Genomic DNA, 4,295 nt, shown 5'->3' on the forward strand with positions numbered 1-4,295 from the left:
TGGAAAATACTGAATCCTTTTTTTTTTTTTCTTTATTTATTTTTGGCCTAAAATTCTAAAAAATGATCAAATCAGCCTCTAAAATGTGCAACATTTGCTGGTGTTAAATGACAGAATGTGACGTCCGTCAGGTTCCTCAATCCTCCAAATTTCAAGAAAAAAAAAGCAGAGTGTTGTTGAGTCAGGAGCATTTAATGAGTAACTCACTGTTCAAGCCTCAAGTTTCCCGTTAATCTGCTGGAAACTTCTCTTTTATTTCGATTAAAATATTAAAATTACGAGCTGCCTTTTAAAAAATCACGCGATTTTAAGTTTTTCTTTATTTATAAAATGTTAAAGGGGGACAGCTCAGTAAAAAAAAAAAAAACTCTGCTCCAATCTGTCCTCATGATTTGAAGCCATATTTAAAAATCTATTTCAAAGTTACCTAAAAAGCAAATAACATCACCAAAACATCTCCACCTCCAAGAAAAAAATGAACTCAGACAACGTGTTGAAGATGTTTACTTTATATTTTAATGTATACTCGTTGTACTTTTAAGTAGGTTTTCTTATTTTTGCAAAATAAAATAACATAAAAAGTCGGCATATTCCTCCACAGCTCAGCCTGAATGTTTGTACAGACTCCACAATGTTCCCCTGCAGCTGGCTGAGCGCGATCAATAATGTTATACCAGAATTACAACATTTAATATCCATAAAAATGTCACATATAGCATTACGATATATTCAGACATGTCAGTCAATCCAGCGGGCATCACGTCCCCCCTGGCGTGCGTAACATTACAAAACAACTTAAATTAAATATAAATAGCGGACACAGAATCAATAATAAAATGTAGATATGTACAACTGTGCAACATGGCAACACGTCTCATCACACCGAGTCCACTATATGTACACACACACATGTGGCCGTGTTAGCTCGCTTTTATCAGCTGTCCGAGTCCACTTCGCTTTTACTCTCCTCGGTTTTCTCCGCGGACTCTTTGGTCGTTTTGTTCCATTTCTGAGAGTTCTCTGATTCCTCTGATGAAGACCTTTTCTGCCTCCTCCACTTCGCGCGTCTGTTTTTGAACCAAACCTACATGATAAAAAAGCACAATTTTAATACCTATGTTGTTTTTTTTTGTTTTTTTTCTAGTAAATCACAGTTATCCCGGTTTAAACGAGTAGAGCGGGTCAGCTGTTCAGTCATAACAGTTACTACATACCAACACAGTTAGTCACGTTAGGGCACGAGGGGGGGGGCTTTTACTTTCATTCACAAATTCATTAAACATGACGCTCTACAGTGTTTGTCGTTATTTTTCTTTCTTTCTTTCCATGTCTCGTCTTTATATCCTGTGTGGTTAAAATATAAGAAATAGTGCTTGTTGAAATGTTTATGTTTATGTTTGTTTCCTGGCCTCCCTACAGCGCGCCATTGCTCTATTTGCAAATGTAATGTCTTTATTTACAGACTAATGAAAAAAATCATTTGATACCTGCAGCGAACACTGACGTCATCGCCGGACAACTCGGTTACATTTTCGCGCAAAAATCAGATCAACGCCTAATATTCTGTTATATATTGTTATTTCATGATTCAAATTCAGCTGCTTCATATTTAATGTGGTTTCCAGATAAAATGTCTGAATTAATGAGAAAATGTGTTTATAGAGTTTATGACCGTAGTAACTTTAAAAAAAAAAAAATCCAAACTGAACGTCATAGAAAACAAAGCCATCACTATAATATGAGCCTATAAGTTAGAGTTAGACTTACAGTAGGTTGTATTTATCTAAATATGTAATTATTTTAATGTAGGATAATTGAGACATTAAAGTGTTGGGTTATTTATTTTTATTAGATGAACTTGAAAGGCTGTAGAATTATGGAAGACAAAAATACTAAAAATGATAATTAAAAATGATTCAGGTCTGGTCATACGCTAAAATATCCACAAGTCAACATCACCAACGACAAGCATAATCATAATAATAATGTCCACTAGAGCTCAGATGTAAATTAGATCAGCTAAATCTGGTGAGATGTGTGTTTTTTCCTTTAGTTTCTACTTATTAAATAACTTATTTATAAAAGAGAGAAATTGGAATAGTTTTGGCTGAATCAGTGGAGTGATTAAGTGGTTAAAAATAGCAGGAGGAAGCTGCACTGTGTGAGAAGTCTATAAAAAGCGGCTCTGACCTCGACCTTCTCCTCCCGGAGGTGGACTTTGCGGGCTAACTGCTCCCGGGTGCCGACATCGGGGTACTTGGTCTCCTGGAAGAGGCCCTCCAGAGCCTCCAGCTGCTCGTCGGTGAAGATGGTGCGATGCCGCCGCTTCCTACGGCAGTGCAGCTGGTTGAGGAGTTGCAGCTCGGTCCGGGACAGGCTGCCCATGTTCATGTAGGACATCATCTGGTGCGGGACCGGAGAGATCAGCACCGAGCCCGGGCTGTCGTAGCCTGCAGGTGGGAGGGACGGAGAAACACCACACTTGGGTGAGTTCAAATGGTTGGAACAATTGAACTGCCGCAGCCTATATATACATATACTATAAACAGTGCTCATGAGTAATTGGAAACTCTGGTTTCGGTTGTGTACATACAGATTACAGCCGATGCGTAAAATAACAGAAAATTGGAAACTTTGGTATAAGCTTTGGCTTTGTGTGCATGTGAAGGTTATAGTTGATGCATAAAAACATAAAAAAGCTCTGCTGTAATATTTAACTGTGTAAAGACATATACAGTAGACTAGTTGATCTCAAACATAAACAGTTTTTAACTGTACACAACAAGTTTCAGTTCCTGCGTAAAGGAACGATTTGAAAACCGATGAGTGATATTTATTCTGGACACTGAAGCCGCGACAGCACAGAGGTCATCAGACTTATAGGCCTTATATAAAGATAAAGACATCATCACACGTCACGCATCAGACGTGAGATGTGGATGTTTCAAGTGTTTTGAAATAACATTTTCTGGTGTAAACGTGCAGATTTGAGATTGCGCACAAACACAACATTACTCATTTTTACGCATGAGATTAGAAAGAATGTTTGTTTTGTTTTTTTCTCATTGCAATCGACATTGTTTAGAAAAGACACACTTTAAGTATCCACTAAAACTTCATGCATCATGGCTTATACGCACAGGCCTATAAACAGTCAGTACTCTACTTTAAATAAAGTATTACATCTAAACATTTCGGTCAAAATTAGATCTGATGCAACGAATTAAAAACTGATTATTGCACCGTTTCAGAATCACCTTTAATCTTTTTAATAATACTTTAAAATATATGACGGAAAGACCGATTTTGCACAAACGTATAAAACAAAACTCTGCTGATAAGTGTGCAGGAAGGTTTATTCTCCTACAGTAGAAAGTTAAGACAGTAGAAGGATCGAGAGAGCGCTAGATTAAGTGTCCTACCTGCCGGGATGCAGGGGCACTGCTGCGGGCTGAGGCCGGGCACTGAGCCGCAGCACGGCGGCCCTCCTCCGGTACCCTGGACGTGCAGCTGTCCGTAGTAGTAGCCGTTATATCCTATTCTGGTCCCGTTCACCGACTGAACCCCAGGGGGAGTGGGCCCGCATGTGGCCGTGTACAGTCCGTTGTAGTCGGTGTAGATAGAGTCCGTGAGGCCGGCGGACAGCACTACCGGGCCGCTCCGGTGCAGCAGCAGCGGTTCCTTGCAGCTCGGCCGGCCGGACAGAATGCTGTCTATACTGAACATCCCGGCGGGCATCACACCGGTGCGCGGCGGCGGTTGGGAATCAGGGAAATGAAAACTCGGAGAAGTGAAAACTGTTGGGTAAAATAATAAAAGTTTCCTGGACTGAAAGATTTCCGGGCTCCGTGGAAAAAGTTTCCCTAAAACTGCGTCATGATGACTCTGGAGAGTAGTTTTCTTCTCTGCATGCGCAGCTCCGCGAGCTTGTCTCGGGGATGCGGACTGGTGGTTTTAATGGGACCAGCTGAGAGCACGGCTGGTTTTATACCCTGGTGACGTCACGGCGGAGCGGAGCTGCTCTGAGATCAGCGCTGCAGATCGCGGCGTGAACGGCTACAGAGCTGTGTATTGAGAATTAATTCAATTAAGATAATCCGCACTGTTTGCCGACTTTTGGAAACTGTTGCTGGTCAGAGAGGCTCTTCCTACAGAGTAATCCGATTATTTCCTTGTCAGCGAAGGCATCATAATCTATGGAAGACATTTACATCAGTGTTTACTGTGAGGAGGCGGGAGGGCCTTTCCATCAGTTCATAAAATTAGACAACCAAACATACACGGCACCTAAAAAG

General features: G+C 40.8%; 1 protein-coding gene across 2 annotated transcripts; it reads right to left on the minus strand.

Annotated features, from left to right (window-relative positions):
• Positions 1-493: 493 nt before the first annotated feature.
• gsc (goosecoid) lies at positions 494-3,940 on the minus strand. Of its 2 annotated transcripts, none has more exons than XM_042388948.1 (3): positions 3,423-3,940; positions 2,197-2,450; positions 494-1,084 (listed from the first exon to the last, which is right to left on the minus strand). In XM_042388948.1, exons 1-3 carry the CDS (start codon positions 3,736-3,738, stop codon positions 935-937), a joined length of 720 nt encoding a protein of 239 aa, XP_042244882.1. In that variant the 5' UTR covers positions 3,739-3,940; the 3' UTR covers positions 494-934. The 2 variants fall into 2 exon arrangements, with proteins under 2 accessions (XP_042244882.1, XP_042244881.1); XM_042388947.1 differs by having other exon boundaries at positions 2,191-2,450.
• Positions 3,941-4,295: the final 355 nt, after the last annotated feature.

Source organism: Thunnus maccoyii, chromosome 16 (assembly GCF_910596095.1).
Source record: "Thunnus maccoyii chromosome 16, fThuMac1.1, whole genome shotgun sequence".
Classification (NCBI taxonomy): Eukaryota; Metazoa; Chordata; class Actinopteri; order Scombriformes; family Scombridae; genus Thunnus; species Thunnus maccoyii.